The 25364-nt window shown below is 46.4% G+C and overlaps 1 protein-coding gene across 13 annotated transcripts in view; it reads right to left on the bottom strand.

Annotated features, from left to right (window-relative positions):
• Jakmip3 (Janus kinase and microtubule interacting protein 3) overlaps positions 1-25364 on the bottom strand; it is a 146466-nt gene that overhangs the window by 80330 nt on the left and 40772 nt on the right. For all 13 annotated transcript variants that reach the window (XM_013503117.1, XM_013503116.1, XM_013503115.1 and 10 more), the window contains exon 2: positions 5900-6154. In XM_013503117.1, coding sequence (XP_013358571.1) covers positions 5900-6034 — 135 coding nt within the window. In that variant the 5' untranslated portion in view covers positions 6035-6154. The remainder of the gene's footprint in view (positions 1-5899; positions 6155-25364) is intronic.

The raw sequence follows: 25364 nt of genomic DNA, 5'->3' as shown, positions 1-25364 counted from the left end.
AAAAAAGTCACTTGGGACTTTGTAGATAAAAACACTAAACAAAGAATACAACTACACATGAAAATGAGCCAAAGAAAGGGGTACTTCTTGTAATGCTACCATAATAACTTGAAAACAGAGTCAAAGCAGCAAATAACATACAACATGGCTTACTCGCTGGCTTTATTGCTATCTACTGAGAGCTCCACATTTGGCCCCGGGTCCCTTCCATCCTACATGTTGCTGTAGGTGACACCACTTCCCACCTGGTGGCTCCTGCATCCACACCTGAGGCCTACGCTCCCTGAGAAGCAGCGGTCTTACCGCTCAGCTGCCCACCTGACAGCCTGTTGGGGGCTGACTAGGATTTCTCCCAGCTGCCCCGTCTGAAGCAGCAATCTGTATCCCCCTACACCCCACCTGATGTGTCTCCTTCAGACTTCCTGCTCAGCAAACGGCAGCCTGTCCACCAGCAGCTTAGGCCAAAATGGGGGAAGAGGGTATCCTGCAAGAGCACCTACCCTCATACACCTACCTACAGCACGTGCTGGCATCTCCACTGAATGTCCACCACTGCCACCTCAGCCAGCCAGTACACGCGGCTGGCCACCCTCCCAATGCCTGCCTGCCTCCTTCGACCCCTCCCACTGCTGCTAGGTGGCATTTAAAAAATATCTACCTGAATACAGGTAGTACTCTGTATTTGAGGGTTTCACATTCCAGGATTCAACACAGCTTGGACCAGAAACAAAAGCAAAAATTCCATCTGTATGGAACATATACAGACTTGTTTCCTCGTCATTACTGTGTGACAACTATTTATACAGCATTTATTTTCTAGTAGGCATTACAAGTAATGTGGAAATGGCTCAAAGCATACTGGAGGATATGTGTGTATGTTCTACGCAAAAACCCTGCTACTTTATGAGACTTAAGAATCCACAGATTTTGGTATTGATGGGGGGCCCTCTGGGATGAGACCCACACAGACACAGAGAAACAACTGTATTCAAACATATATCTACACTTATAATATATGACACATGAAAATGAATCAGATCAATCAGACCATGTCCAGCTTTAAAGACTTCAGAGGCTGCTGGCATCTAGGGTGTGCCCAGGCTCCCTGCCATGCCCATGCAAGACCCCACAGGTCTCCACTGGCCCAGGAAGATGGGTTTTCCTTGTTGTCTGAGCATGGTTATTTACAGTGCCCCTTTTGCTCTGCAGTGTTCTGGTCCAGAGAATCATTATTAGTATCTTCCTTGCACCCAGATGCACAGCCCTCTTGACCTGACCTTTCTCTACCCTTTCCCACTAAAGGCTGGTGCCATCTGGCCTTCATGATCCTCCAGGCCAGCCATGCTCACTCCCACCTGGAACCATCCATTCTGCCTCTTCTTGTCTTCGGCAGGGTCTCGGCTTCAGGACAACATGTTCAGATATGACCTCAGCACCACCTGAGGTAGAACCTACTGGCTCTCCTTCCCCTTGCCTTCCTCCTGCACTGCTCCACAGGACAAGCAGCTGCCCACAGAGCTGCTCAACAAATGTTTCCTCGTGGGCACTGGGAAGGGAGGCACAGAGTTCTGCCATCTCCACACAGGTCTCCTGTTCCACGTACAGCCAGGATCTTGCAGGACTTTCTAAGTGCTTTCTAAAGTACAGGTTTGCTGATGGGCATATTTTCTCTGCTTCTTACATCAGCTCTTTATTCAGTTTCAGGAGCATTCCTGAGCTGAGGGACACAGGCCAGGACAGTGGCCAGGTCAGGGCAATTGGACCTATGCAAACCCAGAAGTCCATTATGGAAATGTGGTGACCGATATCCCTTGTGGTCATTTTTACCTCTGTTTTAAGGGAACCATGCCTCAGGCTCTTTGAGATGCTGTGAGCCCAGTCTGTGGTATTTCTGTGAGAAACACCCCTGTGAGGTTCCCTGCCTCTGAGATGCCTCCCTCTTGCCGGGGGTGATCTTTGTTAGTGATGATCCCATTTAAATCTCCAAAGGAAGCTGGTACCTGGGGAAGAGTCCTGCTTTTACTTAGTTTTATTTTTTATAGTTAAACCTCTCAAGTACTCCTTGGTGACAAATCAACCACTGGACTGAAACCTGAAATGCTTAGCTTCTGCTGCTCTGCTTTTGGCTTCTTTCCATACTTGACAGGGGCTTCTTCACCCTGGACGTAGCAGTCTGCAAAAGGAGAAGGTGCTGTTGCGGTATCAATGAGCTGAGAATTCCTAGCAGAGAGATGGGAGCCCCTGCTTGGTGTAAGACCAGAATTACAACAGAGAGACATCAGAGGGTGTGAACTCAGCTGCTATATCTAAACCATGATTTTATTACCAGATGAGAGGACACCTTCATGTAACAAACGTCTGGACCCATTTACCATGGGGCCCCTGAGGCTAGAGCTGGAAAGGCTACAGCAGGACATCAGTGGTCCCTATGGAGTGTCCTGCCAGTCCCTGAGCTGGTGCATGAGTCCATGTTGCCCTAACCACCCAGTGAGGTGTGAGGGCCTCCAAGGCCCAGCCAGAGTCCAGGCATCTGTGTGCGCGTGTGTGTTTGTGTGCGCTAGTGTGAGGCATGTCCCCTCCAGGCATGGTTGGAGGCCAGCAGAGAAGAATCTATCTGTCCTAGCAAGGCCTCTCTGGTGACCATCAATTCCTCCTGTGAGGTATAGAACTAGGTCTTCCAAGGTGTGCTTCAGAAACATCTGAAATCTGTTGAAAACTGGACAGAAGGCACCAGTTCTACAACCAGATCCGTTTACATGAATTTGTCTTGCCATCAGAATCACAGGATTAATTTTAACATATGCAAAAGAAAAGACTTCTGAAGGACTGATAAGACCGATGTTGCCAGTAACTGTTGTAATTTTAAAATTCATGTTTTTTCTATTCCCTGCGTGGCCATACCTTAAGCAAATACCTTGCAGAAAATAACTCATCACATTTAGCGGTGAGCAGTCAGGGCTGTGAGAAGCACACAGATTCTAAATCACTTTCTGCAGTCTCTTTCTCCTCAGTTAAGATTCAAAGGCTAACTTAGACTCAGATCTTTCATTCACTGGATGGATTACAGAAAGAGGAGGCAAAGCATAGGAGAGAACTGGAAAAGATACAATAAAGTGCCAGGGCCACAGAGCACCTCAGAGTGCCGAGCCCCCTTTTCCTACCACCCAAGCCCTGTGAGGATGCCATGCAGAGCTGGCTTGGGGAGCTTCCCTCTGCAGCCACCTGGGCCTGCTGCAGGCCTCAATGCTCCACCTGGGCCTGGGGCAGCCACCGTCAACCTGCAGACATGGACAGGTAGTGCCCAGCAACTCCACTCACAAACACCCACCCTACATGCACCCTTGCACATGTGGTTCAAAACACAGGACAGGACTGCTGTAGCCACAGAAAATCAAAAGGTCTAAATGCCATCAACATACAAAGTACCCTTCAGGACACTACAAGATGGATGTGTTGTGACAAAATCGCACACACAAAAAAAAATGTATGATGCTGCTATGGTTGGATGGACAGAAAATCTGGAGAAGTAGGAAAAAGAGCTGTACTTGGTGATTTCCAGGAGATGGTGTTTACTTGCATTGAAAATATCACTGCCAATATATTCATACCCAATGTTATGGTTTAGATCTAAATTATCCCCACATGGCTTTTGTGTTGAAGACTTAGTCCCCTATGCAGCAATGTTCAATGGTGGGGCTTTCGGGAAGTTATTGGCTCACAAAGGCTCTGGTCTCTTCAATGGGTTAATCCTTTCATGGGCTCATAACTGAAAGGACCATTGGAGGTGGTGAAAATCATAGCAGGTAGAGTCTAGTTCAAAGAAGTAGGTCAAGCCTGGTGTGGTGGCACACGCCTGTAATCCCAGCGCTTGGGAGGCTGAGGCAGGAGGATTGTTGTGAGTTCGAGACCGGCCTGGGCTAAACAGTGAGCTCAAGGACAGCCTGAACTGCATGGAAAGACCCTGTCTCAAAAAGACAAAAAAATAAACAAACAAAAACATAACACCGGTCATGTCTGGAAGTGTACATCTTGTCTCTGGTCCCTTTTTGGCTATCTCTCTCTGCTCTTTCTGCTCCTGCCCTCCATAAAGTAAGCTGTGTTGTTCTACCACATGTTCCTTGCTATGATGCTCTGGATCCAGAAGCAGCAGAGTCAAATGACTATAGATTCAAAGCTCTGAGCCAAAATAAACCTTTCCTCCTAAAATTGTCCACCTTAGGTATTTTGTCAAAGTGACAAGCCACTGACTAACATACCCAATAAAACAGAGGATTTAATTACCAATTGAGTTCTTCACAAGTCACTTCTTTTGTTTGTTTGGGTTTGTTGTTGTTGTTATGCTTTGTTTTTTGTTTTTGCTATAAAATAGGACTGACAAGAGGGCAAGCAAAATGTCTGTGGCTTTGCATGTGACCCACTGTGTGGCAATGTGGGATTTGTCCAACTGGAGCAACTCCCCAGTACAGGACAAGTGACATATTTGTACTCTGATCTCGTGCTCAACCAGGCAGTGAGGCTGGGTCTTTGGGTGCTGTTGTTCGTGATTTTTACGGGCTCCTGCCACAGAACAGGTGCTGGATGGGCATTTCCTCCAGAGAGTAACAGCAGACCTCCGAGACCATCAGAGATGCACATCTCCATGCCTACCACCTTCTAGTAAGTGGGAGCAGGCCACATCGCCAGGGCTTCCCAGCACTTCTTCCTCAGCACCGCCTGGAAGTGGGTGCCATTCTTGTCTCACACTGCAGGAGAGAGCTGCTGGAACTCAGGCGAGGCCAGCAAGCTTCCTCAGTGAAGGGCCAGATGGTAAATATATGAAGCTTCTCAAGTCTACTCAATCAACAACACATAAAAGGGGACAAAAATGTGTTCTAACACAACTTTACTTGTGAACACTGAAACCTGAGCTCCATGTAACTATCACATATCACAAAACATGACTCTTGGCTTGATGCAACCAGGAGGTTAAAAATAGAAGGTTGGGTCATTGAGAGGACAAACAGTTGGCCCAGAATAACCCGACTTCCTTCCCCCACTGACCACTTGGCCAGCATGAGAGACACCTTTGCTGATCAGGAAGGAGGAGAGAATTACAGCCCACAGTGGTATACCACCCACCTACAGCCCATGACCTCCAGGAGAGACAGACAACTGCCCTGGGCTATCCACTGTCTTTCTGAAGCTGCCTTCTCTCCAGATGTTTTTTCTCTGCCGCCCCTCTTCTTGGAAGCTCACATGCACTTTCTAAGAGCTTTAAGGTGGGGTGAGAAGAGAGGGAAAAAGGCATGCCAGGGATGGGAAACTTTGGGGGCAGGGGCCTGGTAGTGAGAAAGCCCGTCAGTCACCCCCTTGCCCAGAGGCTTGCCCCCCACTCGTACAGGCTGTGAAGACCTCAAAGCACTAGATGTCCTGCTCCAGCATCTCAAAAGATGGTCACAGGTGCTGTTCCTCCATACCAGAAGAAGCACTAAGCCCATGGCTCGTCTTCTCCTTTATTCACATAAAGGAGCCATTCTAGTCAGTTCAAGTCCACTATGAGCTCTTCCGTGGGAAAGTCAGTGTCAGTTCCAAGGACATGCTATTTGACAGAGCCTCCAAAGTCCTGTGTCATGCACCTGTGTGGGAGGGCTATCCCATGTGGTGGGGTTCTCTCTGTGTACACCCTTGAGTTTGGGGCCACCATCATGCCACCTGTGCTTGCAGGACCCTTAATCTCCCATCACTTGCCACTCCCCTCCCGGAACTGTCAGTTCCCAACCACCCTGAGAACTTTTGGGGACCTCCAAGGCAAGGGACATGAACACCTCTGTAGAGAGTTGGAGACACACACTCTAAGCAGAGCCTCTTGGCCCCAGGGCAGGCAGGGAAGGTGGGAAGGGGTCGGAGCTTGGGGGCCCACCTTGCTCTTCTCCTGCTGCAGCTCGATCTGGATGTCCGTGAGCTTGGCTCGCAGCTCCTCGTTGGCGGCCTGTAGTGCAGCAAGAGCCTCCGCCTTGTCTCCTTTGGCCCGGCTGCCTGTGCCCTTCTTTGACATGGTGAGGCTGGATGGCCAGAGGGACACCCGGGGCAGATGCTCCGTCTAGGCTGGGGTGTCCACACCAAGCTCCTGGCAGGTGTCGCCTCAGCTGTTGATCTGCTACATTTTCTCACTCACCTAGAGGGAAAGCACACCTGAGTGAGCAGATTGTGCTCCACTGGATGCCCACAGTGGTGTATCAGTCACAGAGGTGGGGCCTGGAGCTCAGGGGCTCATGTGTTGTGGTAGGAGCCCTGCGGTCCCCATGCTGAGGATGCTGCCCTGACCGTGCCTGCTGGGGAACCAGCTCCAGACCTCAAGGTTCAGCTGCCTGTGGACAGTGTTCCCAAGAGGGGACTTCATGCATAGCACATAATGAGCATTCAATACATGCTAGTTCTTTGCCTTTTAGGAAGTAGAGATTGGATAACTGACTTTAAACCCAGAATTTCATACATGGGTATGAGGCACATGATGGCAACAGGGGATATAAACCATAAGCTGACGTGATGTGGATAATAGTGGGTATAAACCATAAGCTCTTGGCATGGCAGAGCTGAAGGCCATGGCCAGGATCCACAAACTTCTTCCAAGAAATACAAAAAAAGAAATAAAAACAGGGTCTTGCAGAAGTCTTTGCACATCTCTGCTCAGAGCAGCATTACCGATAACTAAAGGTAGAAGTAACTCGAGGGTCCGCCAATGGGTGAGTCGATAAGCAAAGTGTGATCTCTTCGTGTGATGGAATATGACTCCTGTCACATGGACAAACTTTAATGCCGTTATGCTAAGTGAAGTCAGCTTGTCACAAAACAACAAGTACTGTACTGTGTGATGCCACTTAGGTGAGGTATCTAAAGTGGTCGAACTCATAGAAACAGAAAGTAAAAGCGAGGAGGAAATAAGTTGTTGTTTAATGGGGTAGGGGTTTTGGTTTTAGAAGGTTAATAATTTCCCCTCTACCAACTGCTACTCTCCTCTTCCTTCCCTACCATAGCCAGCTATTCCCAACAGATGGAGAAATCACCCTTCACACCTCTGTCTTTGCTTTTGTTCTGATCACCTGTCACAGGGCAGAAAAGTTAACCAGGATGGAAAAGACAAGCCAACAGGACACACAGGAGCTTCCATACTGCATGGGAGGCAAGAGCTTGTGACCCAGCTGCTAACACCCATCTGAAGCACAGAGCAACCTTGAGAGAAGACCCTGGGAACAGCACACAAGGTCCTGGCCCAGAGACGTGTTTACCTTCTCTGGCGAATACAGGAACTGCCCTGGTATTTCCAGTACTCTATTTGTCTGCCTGGAGGACAGATGGAAAGGTCAGCACTGTCGTTTTCAGATGGCTGAGCCCAGTGTTTGTGGACTCAGGATCCACCAGGAGTGACAGAAGAAGTGACAGGACTAAGCAAGGGCGGGTGTCAGGAAAGCTCATAGCGGGTATGATGGGAAATGGGGAGGTGATGGGGGAGCCCACAGTGGGAAGATGGTGGGGGCAGGGGAGCCTAGAGCAGGAGAAGGGCAAGCTTCCTTAAGGGGCCCTTTGCACCAAAGCCTGGGTGTGAGGGGGCTGGCCTTAGAGAGATGGGGAAAGGAAGATGGAAGCAAAGGGAAGGGCATCTTGACCCAGCATTGAGAAGGCGAGGAACATTTTGGGAGCTGAAGGAGCCTGGTTTGGCTGATGTCCAAACTGAGAGAAGCAGGGTGGAGAGGTAGCCTCACCCTGGACAGCATGTTGGTCAGCTGCCAAGGAGCCTGCTCTCCACCTGAAGGAAAAATGGAGTTGTGTAGGGTTCCAGCCCAGAGCTCCAGCTTGGGTGATTTCAGCTCTGAAAGGGTCAGAAAGAGACTGGAGGCAGGCGAAGAACAGAATCAGGAGGCCATCCTGGCAGGACAGGAACATGAATGGACTCTCCAGGAGCCCACAAGACATGCTGCGGAACAAGCGCACTGGGGCTGAAGGCTGAGGCGCGGGGTGTCTTCATTCACAGAAGCAACCTCAGGATGAGTGCTCACTGTTCCTTTCCCCCCTTTCCAGCTCAGCTCCTGAGCTTTGGTGATATTGCATCAGGACAAAGCATGGGAAATATGTGGGCAGGAGAAATGCCAAGGTTCATACAGAGGTGAGAGGGAGGAATTGGTGGAAAGAGGAGGAAGAGGAAGAAGACAGCTTGTGGTTTTGCATGGTGGAAGAGCAGTTGCCTTGCATGACAAGCGGGGAAGGAAGGTGTCAAAGATATTTTGCTTTATAGCAAGAATGAGCTATCAAGGAGAGAGCCAGTCAATATTTGTGTGATTGCAAATGATTTAGTCTCACACTAAGGCTTGTCCATGGAAGCTCTGCTGATACCTGGCTCATGAGTCAATCCCTTTCTGTCCTCACGGTCTCAGGGAGGCAACGCTCCAGGGAGGTGGACAGGCAGGGTCATGTTCTAGCCCAAAAGTTTGGGTGTATGTCCTATGCCACCACAAGTGACTGCTTTGGTAAAATTTCCACTTCATACAATGGCCTTCTTTCCCACTTACAGTAGTATTTTCCCATTTTCCTTCAAATCTCTGTGAACAGCCTCTCCAAAACCTGAGGAGCTTCTGCCCTTGAAGCCCAAGCCAGGGAGAAGGTGCATGCGGCGCTCACTTCCCAGACTGGGCCCCACCCCATAGCCATAACCTCCTGGATGTACGTACCAGCTGTGTTCTGCTGAGGGTTCATCCCTAGTTTCAGAAATTTCCTGCACTTGGCTGTCATTAGGGTAGGGGGCATTTAGGGTAAAGGAAAATAAACTGGCCAACCAGGTTGTCATCTCCCATGTGGTTTTGCTTTTTGAAGAAGATGAAGTAGTTTTTGAAAAAGAATCTATTTTAAAAGGTCCTAGTTCCTAATCTACTCTGATCAGTACCTGGACCCATCATGTCCACTGTTTTGTAGCATTTAATGGCTAATTTTTAAAGGGAGTTAGATGATGTCAAGTGGTAGATTCCCATTTTCGAAGAGGGAAAGTATAGAAGTTAAAAGGATAATTCATGTTGCAGAAAAGTTCCTTGCTTCTGACCTAGGTCATCAAATGTTCTCAGGAGGCCTGGAGACATCTGCAGGACTAGAGAAAACTCACACTGTTCTGTTGATGTTACCCCCTTCACCACACGGGAAACCACTGCCTGGCAGACTCCAGCCTCACCCAACACGTGACCTCCCTTTCCCTACCCTGCATTGCTTGGTTCTCAGCTGTGAAGTCTCTGGCTCTTGACAGTAGAGTGACCTTTACAGGTGTGAGGTGGGTCCTACGGGTCATTACTGGGAAACGACCCCGCTCAACACCACCATGTTGCCGGGGCCAAACAGCACAGCTGGCTCTGGATGGCAGGGGCCAAGGCCAGAGGTGGGGGCAGCGGAAGCATCCAGGTGCTCACCAGCGTGGGAGGTCACCTGATCTGCTGGCATACAGGTGGGGCCAAGTGGGCTGGTGGAAGCACCTACCTACTCACGAAGGCACAGTCCACAAAACCTAGCAGGGCTTTCTTCGAGCTGCCTGCTTTCCTGAACAGATTCATGGCTACTCTGCTTATACCTTATGATAGAGAAAACTGGCATTTTCACAAAAATTCCCCAGAGAAATGACTGGCTGCCATTCAGAGAGCCAGATAGCAGAGAATCCTTGAGCTCGTGTAGACTGTGGTCCCACTGCCTGATAAGGATGCCTCAGGCCCTGTTCTGGGTGGAGGGGGCTTTGGACCAGGGTGTGGCTTCACCAGCCCCAGGCCCTCTGTGAGCAGAGCCAGCCTCTACCTCTTCTGCTCCTGCATCATCCTGCCGTTGTGCCTACTTCCCACCAGGGACAACTTTCTCCAGGCCAGTCTTCTACAACTGCTTCAGAGGCAGCTCGGCACCCTCCACGCGCCATGCCCGAACCCTGTTTAAGCCTCTCCTGTGTCTCCCCACTGCCTCACCAGATTCCAGGATGTTCCAGAACACAGAAGGACTTCCACGGCTGTGATCCACTGTTTACCGGGTGTTTTCACTATGCTTTACTTATTTTCAAATGGACTCCACAAGTCTTTCCTGGATATAGAGCTACATGACTAGCTGCCCAAAGGGGTAACAAACTGCAAGGGCAAGAGCAAGGGGGATACACAGCGAGTCAGCTCCCACTGGACACTTGACATCCACAGCCCTGGGCCTGAGCTATTCTGAGAATGTCCTAACCTCTGAGGTCAGTGCGTGTAAGACTGCTTGTCAACATCCTTGCCACAGCTTTCCTGCCTCCTCGGCTTCTCAGGGACACAGCCCACTGGGGGCCCAGCCAGGTGGTGCCAGGGCTCTGGGTTCCTAGGGGGCAAACACCTGGCTGAGGTCTGAGCTGCAAGGCTTCTTGTCCAGAGACCTGCCGTTAGCCAATAAGGTAAAGGAGCAGGCCGGAGGGGGCGTCTATGCAAGGTCATGTGGACTGAAAAGGGAGGACATGGGGCACTCCAGGACAGAGCTCTGTCATGGCTTTGTTCTGGATAAGCCTAGGTCCACACTAGGAGCAGGAGCCAGTAGTGGGCTGGAAGACAGAGGGATCAGTGGGCATCAGACCACCACTGCAACCAGGGACCAGGGCAGAGGAGGGAAAGAGCTGTCCTTTCCAAAGGGAACCGCAGCCAGCACTGAGGGAAAATCAGGCACAGAAGATCCATGAAATTCAAGGAACACACTCTCAGCCTCCCAGTCACTAGCTGGCTCAGTTCAAGTCCACAAAGGCAGGTAAGGCTGGATTGGCAGAGTCACAAAGACAGCTCAGGAGGCAAGGCCTAAGGAACACACAGGCCATATGAGCGCATGTGGCCAGGGAATAGTCTCTGGTAACGGCTTTAAGCACCTGAAAACTACAGTTCCCTTAGCTGGAATTACTGTAACAATTCTGAGATCTAAACTGAATTGCATCAGGGATATACTGTGGGACCAAATAAAAACCCCTGGTCACAGTGGGGGCCTGGACCTATCTGTCCAGGAAAACCATCCCCAGCACGCAGCCGGCTTCTGTTCCCAGCTGTCCAGGAAGGGTGAGCATTTGCATCCAAGGCCTTTCCAGCTCCCACATCAGCACAAGTGCTTGTACCCTGGGCGTGAGTGGGATTCCCTGTCCATCGGAGAGCAGGACCACATGTTTATACTTTCACTGGGGAAGTCATTAAATTAATAGCACAGTCTGCCTATCTTTTGATTGGGGGTCTCTGAAGAGGTAATAAATAAATATACTTCTGAAGGCTACAGTAGAAGCGCTTGGCTGATTTCTGTGTGGAGTCGCTGTGCTGTGGGCAGGTCAAGCCTTTATGGTTGATGAATGTGCTTCTGCTCTGGGTTAATGACTGCAGTAAACCTCACTGCTGCTCACCACAGGCAGTCTGGAGAAGGCGGCCCTCCCCACCGGGTCCCCGCTGGTCTCTAGCTTTATTTAATGTCCAGCCTCTGGACTCCTGCTTTGACACCTCCGTGTGACCTAGAGCACAATGAAAAGTCAGGGAAAGCCCTCCACCCCCAAATAACTTTCCCATCAATTCACCCGTGTAATTCATGGACCTTGAAGGGTGATGTCTTATGCAGCCATGGTGACCTTATAAAGCTAACAACATCTGACTTGGATTCCTTCCTGGTTAACTATGGAGAAGAAAAGATGCATCTGATGATTCATTTCCATGGAAATTCAAAGTGTGGAGGGAGCAGGGAGAGGCAGAGAGGGGAAAAGGAATGAAAAATGGAATTAAGATGTATTATTTACATGTACTAAAGCCGCACAGGGAATGTAAACACGCACAGCAAACACATACGGGAAAAAAGGGAAGAAGCTCAAGAGATAGATGGAGGAGTTAGGGAGGGAAGGGAAAGGGGATGAAAAAAGGAATTAATATGTGTGGTGTGCATGTACCAACTCCCCACAAAGAATGTAAATATTCTGTTGTCTCTCTGTGTAGTGCAGGGTGGCCTTGAGTTCACTATGTAGCCCAGGCCGGCCTCAAACTCACAGCGATCTTCCTGCCTCAGCCTCCCGAACGCTGAGATTACATCCCATATCCGGCAAAAGATGTAAACATCATGTACCACAAACTTGTACTAATAAGAAAACAAACCAATAAAAGACCAAAGTGTGAGCAAGTAGGGAAGAAGACATCCTGGGGAGGATCGGAGACACTCAGGTGACCCCACAGGAAGGGGACAATGGCATAGACCCACCAAGTTCAGGGTCCTGTCCTGTGCCTGAGGATGGCACAGGAAGGAAAAAAGACAGAGACACAGGGCATGGGACTAGGTGCCTCCTCACCAGCAGGCCACACTGCCCACAGAAGACAGCTTTGGGGGTCTATACCCCAGGGTGAGCAGGTGAGGGCCTCAAGGTGATCCTGAATAGACTCACCTTGCCCACTATAATGTATTTTTCCTAGAAAACAGAAATATCACTAAGAGGAGAAATTAACAGGCCATTCATGCCTGGATGTAAATGTTGGTGATCAGAAAATTAGATCCATGCCTGGAAACCCAGGGACACAGGGGCCTTACTCTCGTGGAACAAGGAGTTTCCCAAATGGAATTTAGCAAGCTGTCACCTGAAGGAGGTGGGGCCCTGGGAGCAGTGCCTGGGCCTCTGGGTGCAGAAGGGAGGCAGGGGGTGGGGGAAGGGAGGGGAAAGATGAAAATGCCAGGGAGGATGCATCTGAGGTCAACTGGACCGCCCCAAGGAAAAAGGCAAAAGAGCTTGGGTGGGGGTCTTCTGGCCCTGGACCAGGTTCTGCTCTACCTGGCTCTTGCCCTGACCAGTGACATTAGACATCCATGTTCTGTCCTAGCTGGGGACCACACCATGTGGACCAGCTCACCCACAAATACCAACTTTGGGGTACAAATCATCATAGACCCTAATTTATAGTTGTGGAATCAAATATAAGTCATATGTCACCTAACCTGGTTCTGCCTGTCTTGGAGACCTTGGTACTTGGAGCTCTCACTCAGGGCAGGATCAAGCTGCCGGAGGTCAGACATGCTCCCCACATGGTCCTGGCTACCAAAACTCGAGGAGAGGCACAGGCCCTATGTCACAGATGAGGCATCAGAGTCAGTCACATTAAGAGCATGTTTTGTTTTTGTTTTTGCACCAAACCCTTTTAGGGTTTTTTGTTTGTTTGGTTGGTTGGTTGGTTGGTTGGCTGGGTTTTTTTACTTTGAGACAGTCTTGATAAATTGCCTGGGCAAAAAATCAAACTCATGATCACCCTGCCTCAGCCCCCTGTGTAGCTGGGATTACGAATGAACACATGTTATTTAGAAAATTGGCATAAACCCAAGATGTGCCTGATCCCAAGGTCCTGAATGACCCCTTCACTTCACTGGCCTATATCCACTGCTAATCCTGGCAGTGGGCTTGAACTGACAACTCAAGTGCATTGCAGCTTTTCTACAGGCACAGCATGTGCCCATGGAAGAACACATGACAGTAACTTGTAGGTGTGTCTTCTAGAAGCCACAGGCAGAGGTACACGTGGAATGGCAGACACACTGGACAATTGTGGGCAGACTCCAGGGAGGCTGAGGGCAGGAATGGCCAGTGTCCCACAGGACAGACCTGTAAATCCAGGGCTGATGGCAAGCTCCAGGTCAAGCCCCTAGCTGCTCATACCTATCCTTTGACCTGTGGTTGGAAAAGCAAATAGTCTGTGGCTCAGAGTGACAAAACAGAAACCCCCTCTCTTCCCCTGGCACAGCTGCTCCTGGGGTGATTCAGCAGTGGCTTCTGCAGGGCAGAGCTGCTCAGCAGATGGCTCACTCAGGCAACCAAAGATCCAGAGAGGCAGCAACGTACAGGACAGCCATCAAAGTAAGGCTTTTCTAAAAAACTGGCTTGCCCAACATAGCTCCAATTCAGCAGGGCTGAGCTCAGAGGACAGAGGAGAATGCCCAGGCACCTGCTGGAGCTGCTCATCTGCATTCCTAGACAGCTGAGGGAGTTTCCTCCCTGATCATTAAAACTAGGTACCAACTCTCACAACATGTCTGTCTAGCATTATCCTGAAAAACCTTCTCTGCCTCCTATCTTCTAAGTAGTACTACATTCAACTTCACACACATCTCGGTTTTGCAACAATGTTTTTCTGCAAATTCACAGGACATAGCATATTTCCAATCCAACATCATTCCTTGAGAACAATGACAAAGTATTCCATGTGGACACCACCTTAAAATCACTGATGGAATTCTCCTGAAGTGTCCCTCTGTTACAATGATCACTGAGACACTGGATGTGTGACATGCTCATCATGACAAACCGAGAGCAACACTTAGACATGTGCACAGTGGCATTAGGGAAGTTCCTAAAAGACAGGTTAGAATTACCAAGAATTTGAGTTATAACTTTTATCTCTGACTCCAAATTTTTCAGTGAAGTCAATTTATGTTCATCTTTACAAACCCTTCTCAGAAATGGAGTTTGCAGAAAACAAGGTCGTGAAATTTGGTGGGAAGAAAGGGATGCTTTCTGGTGAACAAATAATTCATCTGAAGAGCCAGGGATATAGCCCAGTGGCACAAGTGCCTGCCTGGCAAGTGCAAGGTCCTGAGTTCAATTCCCAGTCCAAAAAAAAATTTACCTGGGTTCTGTCTGGTGCTGCTGTGGAACACTCAGACCTCAGCCAATGCCAGTTCTGCCTATTATGAAGTTATGATGAATGGGAGCCAGGGATGACATTTTTAAAACAAATAAACTTTCCAGTTTGAGTTCACTGTAGACTCCATGCAGTTGTAGGAGAATACAGAGAGAACCTGCGTACCTAGTCACGGTTTCTCCAAGGGAACATCTTGAAAAACTGTACACCAAGATCACAGCCAGGACACAACCATGGAGGCAACTGAAGCACTGAACATTTGTCTCCACCAAAGGATCCCTTGTGTGCTCACCCCACTTGCCTCCTAGCCATCCCCGCCTCAACCCCAGGCCCACTGATCTGTTTCCCATTTGCACCATTTTCCCACTTGGACTGTGTTGTAGAAGGGGGAATATATAGTATGAAACCTTTTGAGATTGGCATTTTCCACTCAGTGTAACTCTCTGGAGATTAGTTAGGTTGTTCCAAGTATCAATAACTCATTCATTTTTATCGGTGAGCAGAGCTCCAGGGTGTCTGTACCACGCTTGCTTAGCCACCCATCACCGAGGGACATCAGAGCTGTTTCCAGTTTGTTCCTACTCAAAAGTGTGCCATTATGAATACTTATTTACAGGGTTTGGGGTAAACATTAAACTTCATTTCTCTGGTATAAATGCTTGGGAGTGCAATTTCTGGCTTACAGGGGAGTTGATATTTGCTGTGCCAAACTGTTGTCCAGAGGCGCCGCACCATTTTGCATTCACACCAGCAGCATATGAGGGACCCAGTTTTTCTGCGTCTTTTCCAGCACTTGACATTTCACTTTTCAATTTTTGGCCATTCTGATAGGTAATATCTTGTTGCAGTATTAATTTGCGTCTCCCTAGTAATTAAAGACAGCATCTTTTCATATACCTAGTTGCCACCTGCATATCCTTCTTGTGGAAGCACCTATGGCCGGGCTGCCCCGTTCCTGGTCCCTTGGTAAAGAGTGCCAGCTTTTCCCATGGCTATTCTGCCTGTGCCTACTGGTGATTCCAAGTTGCCAGCTTGGCAACTCTTTGACTCCACAATTGGGATGCATGTCACAAAAAGAAAGCCCCAGAGCACATGGCTATGTTGCTCCTCGGGTCTCCAGATCCTACTTGGCAGCTTTTCTCTCTCTGCCTTTTGTTGTTTTCTGATGTTTGTTTTACATTTGCATGTCCAAGGCTTTTCAGTGTACTACTAGGAGAAAATGGGACATGTCTACTCTGTCTTTCCAGAGGCAAAAATTCTGCTGCAGCTTTTTGATCAAAGAAAGAATCTTAGACCTATAGTTATCATTATATTAGTTATATAACAGATGTGACTTAAATTTGCCAGTGCTCTTCCCAGGCTAGAAGCCAGATGCGATATTAAATGACTATAGTGACCACTCTCTTATGTGGGGAAACAGACTTCACCACCTGGATTTGGGTGAAAGGTGATTATGGGACACAACTCTGTGTGGTTCTAAGTCCACCTTGATCAGTTTAAGGCAGAGGTTTAGGTCATATTAATATCTACAGGTCCCTTTTAGGATACCAGGGCAGTAACCTACGCTTTATTGAATGAACACTTAGTATTTTAAATGTTTTCCAAGAGGTAGTGCAAATGGTTTGAAAATGACACAGTGGGATGCAGGATTTAAAGCAGGACACCTGGCTTGGGGGGCGGGGTTTCTTCTGTGTATGTTAATGCAGAGCCCAACTCAGAAGGTGGCTGTGATCTGATATCACAACTCAGCTCAGGATCCTCAGGACGGCTGAGGATGGAACCCCCAGACTAAAGCCAAGATCAGGGGCTGGGGATTTAGCTCAGTGGCACAGTGCCTGCCTGGCAAGTGCAAGGTCATGAGTTTGATTCCCAGTATCGGAAAAACAACCCCCCCCAAAAAAAAGAAAAGAAAAAATAAAGTCAAGATCATAGTAACCCACAGTGTAGACCCTAATTCAGAAAAAATAAGCTATGGAAGCCAATAAGATCCAGGATCCTTTCTTCTCACACTCCTAGCCGAGGTGAACAAAAACAGCCAATCTAAATAAATAAGTGGCTAGATAGAGAGATGAGAGATGAGATAGGCAGGAGGGTAGAGAGAGGACAGAGAGATGGGTGGATGAATGGATGGATGGGTGGACAAATAGATGGATAAAAGCAGCCCTCCCTTTTCTTCTTCTTGAAGAATCCATGTCAAAGTGAAACTATTCTTCCTCCCTTTCCTGAAAGTTCAGCGAAAGTCTAGATAGGCTCTATTTAAAAATAATTTTATATTTTATTTTTGAAAAGCGAGTATCACGTATGTCATTCTGCACATGATTTTGGCTAGACTGCTGTGTTTCTACCAACATGTGCCCTGTGGCCCTCTGCGTCAGTAAAGGGTCACAATGTCCTCTCACCCTTCTTGAAAAGGTTGAAATCAACTTTAGAACATGAACCGGCCGGGTGCAGCGGTGCATGCTGTGACCCCAGCACATAAGAGGCTGAGGCAGGAGGATTACTATGAGGCTGAGGCCAGCCTGGGCTCCACAGTGAGTTCAAGACCAGTCTGAACTACATAGTGAGACCCTGTCTAAAAAAAAAAAAAAGAAAGAACCCCAAACCCAAATACAGTAGAGGAGTTTACTGATCCTAACAGCTAATACCTACACTGTATGTGGAAATGAAAAGGACAGAGAATAAGTCAGGTAAACTTGACAATGTGCACTAGGACTGCTGTGGTTAGATCTAGACCACACACACACACACACACACACACACACACACACACATTCTCATGCACTTAGAGGCAGGACTTTTGGAGGGTGGTTGAATCATGGGAACACTGTACTCATGGATGGATTCATCCACTGGCGAGTTCAGCAGCTGAGTGTGCTGCTCGAAGGTGGAGCCTGGGCCAAAGAGGCAGCTCACTGGGCTGTGGCCCTGCAAGGGTGTATCTCCCTCCCAGCTCCTCCTCCTTTCTCTCTGCTTCCTGGCCACCATGATGTAGTGCCTTTCCTCTACTACGCCCCTCTGCCATACCATTTCTGCCTTGGATCCAGCTGATGATGGGCTGTAACCATGAGCCAAAACAAACCTCTCATCCTTTAAGCTGTGAGTGTCAGGTATTGTATCTCAGTGAAAAGGAGGAGGCTAAGACAGGGACCTTTGTAAAGGCCTTTGATAAAGGTGAGAGTACTGGACAAGAATAAACAACAATCAAAGGAACAGCTGCAGCTCAGAAGCCCTGACAACATATGGGGTCACTGGCTTGTGTTAAAGTAGCACCACAGTACACAGGGCCAAGACGGGCTTTCAATCGAGCAGTGCCAGTTGAACTGAGTATCCACAAGGAGAAACATATTGTGCTTGCTACCAAAACAAAAAATCATTTTCCAAGCCAGGCATGGTGGTGCACACTTGTAATCTCAGCTATTTGGGAGGCTGAGGCAGGGGATCACAAGTTCAAGCCAATCAGGGGAGCCTAATAAGGTCTGTGTCAAGATTTTTAAAAAATGGCTGAGGATGTAGCTCAGCAGTGCACTTTCCTAGTATGTGAAAAACTCTGGGTAGATCATTTTCCAATGGATTTCAGATAAAAATGTGAAAGGCAAAGCAATAATCTTCCAGGAGAAAATATCTTCCTGACTTTGGAAAGAGCTGAGCTTACTCTGCAAGGTGCAGAAAGCACTAACTGTAAGGGAGAAAGTTGTCAGTTGGGTTATATTAAGAACTTCTGCTGGTGAAAAGCCATCTTTAAGACTGTGAAAAGGCAAGTCAGGGATTGAAGAAGATATCTGGAGCACAAATGTCTCACAAAGGGTTCACATCCAGAATATATGAAGAATTTCTACTAACCAGTAGAATTAACTCAGACAACCCAGTAGGAAATGGCCAGGACTGCACAGCACAAGAGTCCCAAATGAGCACAGAACAGGGGCCTCAGCGCTATCAGGAGAGGAGTGGGGTGCTCAGAGGTCTCTCCACAGTGGGTGAGCCAGGGCTGTGGTGTCCCAACAGTGGGATGGTAGCTGGCTGCCTGTCCTGCAGCAGACACTCTGCACACACTCTTGGGTCTCCCCCAGCCAGGCCTGTAGTGAGTCCCTGCTGTCTTCCAGGCTCCCACTTAACATGACCCTTATCTCCACATCTGCACCCCATAACTTTCTATGGCACTTGCAGTTTGGCAATGCTGTTAGAGGAAAGAAATAAATCACCTATAAAGGAAAGCCCATCAGAATCACAGCAGACTTCTCAACACAAACCCTGAACCAAGGAGAGCTTGGAGTAAAGTATTTCAAGCTCTAAGAGAAAATAACCTTCAATCAAGACTGATGGACCCTGAAAAACTATCTTTCAAAATTGATGGAGAAATAAGATACTTCCTGAAAGAACACCTGAAGAAATTCATGACCACCAAACCAGCTCTCCAAAATGTTCTAAAGGACATTCTAGAGAGATAATAAAGAATACAACTCCATGAACACCAACAGAATGAATCCACCAGAAAAGGCAAGTAAATAAACAGAGGGGAAAGAAATGGAACCAACAACAGGAAAATAACATGACAAGGATGAGTCAATACATATCAGTTATAACCATCAAGCTAAATGGCCTCAATTCACCAATCAAAAGAAACTGGCAGAATAGATCAAGAAACAATATTCGACAAAGCACTTCATACAAAAAAACACATTTAATTCAAAAAGAAATTCACAGACAGAAAATCAAAGGATAGAAAATAGTACTCCATACAACAGGAACCCCCCAAAAAGCAGGGGTACCTATTCTACTTGCAGAAAAAGTGGATTTCAATCTCTCACACTAGGGAGACAATATGATGTTTACATATGCTAGTCTAATTTATTTCACTTATGAGTATATTGTCTCCTTAGTGTGAGAGACTGAAAAAGTGGGTAAGATCCAAAATGTACAATAGATACTGTGAAAGGGAAACTGCTCAAAAGGAAAGAACAACTGGGATGGAGGAAAGGAAAAAAGAAGGAAGAGAAAAGAAAAATATATATATATATATTCACAAGATAGCTAAGATGACTATACTACTAATTTCTATTAGTTCACTGAAAGGAACAGTTTGTGCTTATATTATTTGATCAACTTTGCCTACCTATATCTTATAAACTGAGCAACTACTTTGAAGATAACAATATGCAACATAGTAACCATTGTTAATTTCCTATTATCTTGTTTTGAAATTGTGTATCATTGTTTTTATCATTTTCTCTTTAAAATAAAAAAACAAAGTGGATTTCAAGCCAAGACTGATCAAAAGAGACAAAGAATGCCACTACATACTTGTTAAGGGAACAATCCAAGAGAAAGAGATAATAATCATTTAAAAAATGTACCAGTACCAGCACACCCAACTATGTAAAACAAATGTTAACAGACATGAGAAATCAAATAAGCACTAATACTAATGTAATGGGAGACCTCAATAACCCACTGTCACAAAGAGATCAACTAGGAAAAAAATCACAAAGAAATATCAGAAGTGAACCAAATTTTTAAACAAATGGGCATGGTAGCTGTCTACAGAGTGTTCCACCCCACAGCTTCAGAATACATGCGCTTCTCAGCTGCACACAGGATGTTCTCCAAAACAGACTACACACAAGCTCATAGAACATGCTTAAGTAAATGCAAAGAAACTGAAATTATCCCATGCATGTTATCAGACCATAGTGCAATGAAATTGGAAATCAATGGCAAAAGAAACCAGAAGAACTTCATAAACACATGGAAATTAAATAACACCCTCCTGAACAACCAGTTGGTTACAGATGAAATTAAAGAAGAAATTAGACTATTCTACAGTTAAACGACAATGCCAATAAAAACACTGGAACTTATGAGATGCAACGAAAGCAGTTCTACTAGAGAAATTTATAGTAGTGAATTCTCACATCAGAAAAACAGAATGACTTCAAATAAATAACCTAATGTTGAGCCTCAAGGTTTTAGAAGAAAAAAAGCAAGTCAACTCAAAGCTGGTATGAGGGAAGAAATTATAAAAATTAGAGCAGAAATTAATGCAATTGAGACTAAGAAAACAATACAAAGAATCAATGAATTGGAGAGTTGGTTCTTTGAAAGACAAAATAAAATTGACAAATCCTTAGCCAACCTTTCAAAAAAAGGGAGAACATTCAAATCTATGCATTTAGGAATGAAAAGGATGAAATCACAACAGATCCTGCAGAAATCCAGAAGACCAATAATACTTATTTCAAGAACCTGGATGAAAAACACAGAAGAAATGGACAGATTTCTAGATACATATGAATTACCAAAGCTGAATCAAGAAGACATAAAGATTCTAAATAACCCAGTATCAGTCAATGAAATTGAAGATGTAATTAAAAACCTACCAACAAAGAAAAGCCCATGTTCTGATTGATTCACTGCTGAATTCTACAACAACTTTACAGAAGACCTAATGCCACTACTCATCAAACTCTTTAATGAAATTGAGAGGGAAGTAGTATTCCCAGACTCATTTCTGGAAGTAAACATTACCCTGATACCAAAACCAGAGAAAGATCCAGCCAGAAAATAAAACTACTGGTTAATCTCCCTAATGAACATAAATGCAAAAATCCTCAATAAGATATGGGTAAATAGAATGCAGCAAATCATCAAGAAGATTATACACCATGACCAAGTAGGATTCGTCCCAAGAATGCAGTGATGGTTTAATATACACAAATCAATACATGTAATATACCATATTAACAGAGCCAAGGACAAAAACCATATGATCATCTCAATAGATGCAGAAAAAGTATTTGACAAAGTCCAACACACATTCATGATAAAAACCATACAGAAAATTGGAATAGATGGTCTTTATTTCAATCTGGTAAACGCCATCTACAACAAACCAACAGCCAACATCATATTACATGGACAAAAACTGAAAGCTTTCACTCTAAAATCAGGAACAAGGCAGGATGCCCACTGTTACCACTCTTATTCAAATAGTTCTGGAAACATAAGGCAGAGCAATTAGACAAGAAAAAGAAATAAAAGGAATATGGATAAGAAAGCAAGAAGTTAAATTATTATTTGCAGATGACATGATATTCTACATAGAAGACCCCAAAGATTTAGTTTAGATTTAATAACCAAATTCAGTACTGTAGCTGGATACAAAGTCAATACTCCAAAATCAATAGCTTTCCTGTACACAAATAACAAACGCACTGACAGAAAAATCAGGGAAACAAGACAGCCAGAGGACTCTGACCACTGATGTTTATTAACATCTTCCTACTTAATGTCCCTTGCCTTCTTTCAATCCCTATTAAAAAAAGATCCTTTTCTTTTTGTTCCCTACAGACAGCCTTATCATCCTCTGCACCCAGTTATTAAACTGTCTGCCTGTTGTTTTCACAAAGTCTGTCTAGTGGTATCTGCCTTGCTTCATTTGTTTATTCCTTATATCTGGGGCTGAAACCCAGGAGACAGAGAGACAGGCAAAGTTCCCTCTCCCTGGAGATCTCAAGTCCTCTCCTGAGCCTCCTTCCCCTTGGCTGACACTACTCAGTGACACCGGTCCCTCAGATCTCAGCTTCTACAGCTCCTGCTGCTTCTGCCATATCAGATCTCGCTGGATGTTTCAGAGCAATAACCCCCTCACCCTCGCTTGCTTCTCTTTCTTCCCTCTTGCCCACCTTTTATAGTCCCCCTTAAAGTCAGAAAGAAGCTCACCCTGCTTTTTGTGCTTGTTAAACTCCAAGTCTTGAAAAGCACTCCTAGGCAGGTTGCTTCCCTTCAGCGTTTGACCAATCACGAAGACGTCTGCCTTGCTCAGTCGCCCGCCATGGCTTTCTTACAGACCCCAGCAAACATACCCAGGGATTTCAGTCCCTTTCACAGTCTTGTGACCTCACCTGGGATGACCTAAATATCCTTCTTTCCTCTACCCTCTTGCCTGAGAAACGGGAACATGTTTGGGCTTTAGCTCAGGCCCCCATGGACGACCTGAGGCACCTTGAATTGAACCTTGAAGAGGGAGCTGCAGCTATTTTCCCGGGGCCAACCCAAAGTGGGACTTTAACTGGCTAGATGAGCAGGGACAATCCCCTGCTTTAAGGAGCCATAACTATATGGTTACTTGCTTGGTTGAAGGGCTCTGTAAGGCAGCACACAGGGCAGTCAATCACGGCAGGCCTAAGGAAGCCACCCAGACAAAAGATGAAAATCCGGCTCAGTTTACGTCCTGCCTGGCTGCTGCCTCAGGCATTACATGGCTCTGAACCCAGAAGGCCCAGCAGACCAGCTGATTTTAAAAATGCATTTTATTACCCAATCTGCTCTAGATATTCATAAAAAGTTGCAGAAACTGGAGGCAGGCCCTCAAACCGGATGGCCGGAGTTAATTAATTTAGTAATAGGGATGAAATTGCCTGCAAAGAGCACCTTTCTGAGTTCCAGCTGTTTGGCTCCGTGGTAAGAACCCACAGCTACAAGTGGACCGAAGGCCCAGCCAAATGCCAAGGGTGCCGCCAGGGCTCCCTAACACAGGGGTATACTCCTAGGGCCATGCTTCAAATGCTGCCAGCCTGGTCACTGGGAAAGGAATGCCCACAGCTCTGGATTCCTTCAAAGCTGTGCCCCACCTACAGGGGCCCTTACTGGAAGTCAGACTGCCCTGGAGTCAGCCTTCAGGGTCCCCCAGCCAGCTCTCTCCCAGATTTCCTCAGACTGGCAACGGACGAATGACACTGTCCAGAAGGTCCAGAGGCCACCTGGAGCTACATCGCCAGCTAACCCCTCTGCTGTTGGCCTGGGAATCACTGCTGCAGCAGAAACAGGAGAAGCTGGCCTGACAACCTCTCTCTCTTAGGAGCACTCCTTGTCTCAATACCTATCTCAAAACCTTAAAGACAGAGCCGAGACCATTGTCATCTTACAATCACAAATTGATTCTCTGGCATCAGTAACTCTCCAAAACCAAGGAGGCTTAAACCTTTTAACAGTTGAAAAAGGTGGCCTATGTATCTTCCCAGGAGAAAAGTGTTATTTTTACACAAACCAATCAGGCACAGCATGAGATGCAGCTAAAAGGCTTACTGAAAGGGCCTCAGAATTAGACAGTGTACATCCGACTCCTGGACTAACGTCTGGGGCTGGGCCTCCTGGCTCCTTCCCTTAGCAGGACCATCGATCTATATAACCCTCCTTCTCTGGTTCGGGCCCTGTCTTTTCAGACGCCCGTCCCAGTTCTTACAAGACCACATCCAAGCAATCACTGATGAGCAGCTGTTGCTCTTCTCCTCCCCGCAGCATAGGCACTGCCCTGAGGTTTTCCTTCCCATTAGGTTGGCCGCTCAGCCCATGTGTCATGCAGGAAGCGGCCATGATAACTGGCACCCATTTTCCTTCTTCTTTTTCCTCTTTTTCCTTTTTGTTTATAATAACAAAAAGTTGAGAATATAAGGCTCGAATCAGACATGACCCTCCCAGCAACCAACTTGTCTGCCCGCAGAGGCACTGTTCTCAGCAGAGACTAAAACAGATAAGACAGGGCATAGAATCTTGCAGGTCCCTGGATATCTGGAGACACCCAAAAACTTACACTAGATGCCCCAAGGACTTTGCCCATAGAGGTGCAAGACAGCCAGAGAACTCTGACCACAGATGTTTATTAACATCTTTTCACCTAATGTCCCTTGCCTTCTTTCAATCCCTATAAAAAAAAGACCCTTTTCTCTTTGTTCCCTTCAAATGGCCTTATTGCCCTCTGTCTGCCTACATCCAGGTATTAAACCATATGCCTTGTTGCTTTCACAAATCCTGTCCAGTGGTCTCTGCCTTGCCTCGTTCATTTGTTCCTTACATTATCAAGTGATCAACCAATAACAAATGCTGCCAAGGCTGTGGGGGAAAAAAGGAACCTCTCCCAGTGTTGGTGGAAGAGTAGACTGGTACAACCACTGTGGAAATCAGTGTGGAGATTCCTCAAAAAACTAAAACTAGGAGTTCCATTTGACCCAGCTATTTTCCTTCTTAGAAGAATTAAGGCATCATACCACAGTGATGTATGCATACCCATGTTTATAGTGGCACAATTTGCAATAGCTGAATCTTAGAATCAGCCCAAATGCTCATCAGTCAATGAATGGATAAAGATGTGGCTCTTTTCTACAATGGAGTACTACTCTGTCATAAAGAAGGATAAACTCGAGACATTTCTAGGTAAATGGATGCACATTGAGACCACATTCTTTGAAATAAATCAGACATACATGCTCAAATATTTCATGGTTTCTCTGGTATGAGAAACCAAAAGTGTAAATAAGGACCAAAATGTACAATAACTATTGTGTAATAGGAAGAAACTTTTCAGATAGGAAGGGGAACCAGGAAGGGTGAGGGGGAAAGGAAGGAAGGGAAAAGGAGAAAAGAGCATAGATGGAAAAAATGGAAACAAAGTTTCTGTAAATAAGGAGGAGAAGAGGCATTGAAGGAGGGAGGGGATTTGGAAAAATGAAGTAACAAGATATATCATGCACAAGTACAAATTCCCTATGAGGAATGTTATCAATATGTATATCTAAAATGTAGCAATAAAATTAATTTAAAAAATAAGAATAAGGGCTGGGTATACATAGCTCAGCAGCACAAGCACCTGCCAGGCAAGAGCAAGGTCCTGAGTTCGATTCCCAGTACCAAAAAAATAAAAATAAGTAAAGTAAGAACAAGTAAATA

Source organism: Chinchilla lanigera, unplaced genomic scaffold (genome assembly GCF_000276665.1).
Source record: "Chinchilla lanigera isolate Chin_1 unplaced genomic scaffold, ChiLan1.0 scaffold00076, whole genome shotgun sequence".
In the NCBI taxonomy this organism is placed as follows: domain Eukaryota; kingdom Metazoa; phylum Chordata; class Mammalia; order Rodentia; family Chinchillidae; genus Chinchilla; species Chinchilla lanigera.
The sequence above is the reverse complement of the archived record's forward strand: the minus strand, read 5'-3'. Positions and strand labels throughout refer to the sequence as shown.